Source organism: Penaeus monodon, chromosome 19 (assembly GCF_015228065.2).
Source record: "Penaeus monodon isolate SGIC_2016 chromosome 19, NSTDA_Pmon_1, whole genome shotgun sequence".
NCBI lineage: Eukaryota > Metazoa > Arthropoda > Malacostraca > Decapoda > Penaeidae > Penaeus > Penaeus monodon.
Genome location: NC_051404.1, coordinates 1,844,377 through 1,845,215, shown reverse-complemented (window position 1 = coordinate 1,845,215; position 839 = coordinate 1,844,377). Strand labels below are relative to the sequence as shown.

Here is an 839-nt window from a genome sequence, read left to right as displayed (position 1 = left end):
AATAACGTTTTCGTGTAGCATTTACCGTGAGATTATTTCAATTTGTAAGAGTTCCAGAAGGATTTTAAGTTAAGAATATCTCGCAGAAAAACCTTTTCATGGAATGGGATAAGAATATTTCATATGATTTTAATTATTTTATTTTGAAAAAAGGTTGATGGTTTTGGATGTACATATCATATACACACCTTTTTTGTTAGATGATATTGTGATTTGTTCTTCACTATTGTAATTTTCAATCCTTTTTTATATTTATAATTTTTGGGAACTGTTATGTCAACTTGATTTTCTTTCATTTCACCGAGATTGGTAAACCACCGTGTATGTTTGATTCCAACACGAATCCAACAGATGAGTTTCCATCAGCAAGTGTCGTTTTTTTGTGAGTAAGATTAAGGATGACAGGAAAGTTGGAGTTACTCCTCGTCAAGCTTGATGACGGGGGCGCCGAAGAGGCCAGGGTAGTGGGCGTATGGAAGAGCGTGGGCGTAGGGAAGGCCATGGGCATAGGGAAGGACGGCATGGGAGAGAGCAGTGTAGGTGACGGGCTTGACGTTGACCACGGGCTGCACGTACTTGACGGCGGGCACGGAGATCTCGTGCTCCTTGGTGGTGAGCTCGATCTTGGTGGTGTCGGCGGGGGTGTTGGCGTCGATTGGCTCGAACTGCTTGGTCTCCACAGTGTGCTTGGTGACGGTGGGCACGGCGTGGAGGTACGGGAGGGGGATCTTGACGTCGCGACGACGACGACGTGCTTCTTCTACAGCTGGCTCCTGTTCGTCCTTTTGGTAAATGTATGGGAATTCGGTGGCCTTGAGAGTATCATCGGCGTTGAGGAT

General features: G+C 45.4%; 1 protein-coding gene across 1 annotated transcript in view; it reads right to left on the bottom strand.

Moving 5' to 3' along the window:
• Positions 1–383: 383 nt before the first annotated feature.
• Positions 384–839, bottom strand: part of LOC119584954 — a 1,075-nt gene continuing 619 nt past the window's right edge. Inside the window, exon 2 of the mRNA XM_037933553.1 lies at positions 384–839. This exon is cut by the window's right edge and continues 237 nt beyond it. Coding sequence (XP_037789481.1) covers positions 417–839 — 423 coding nt within the window. The 3' untranslated portion in view covers positions 384–416.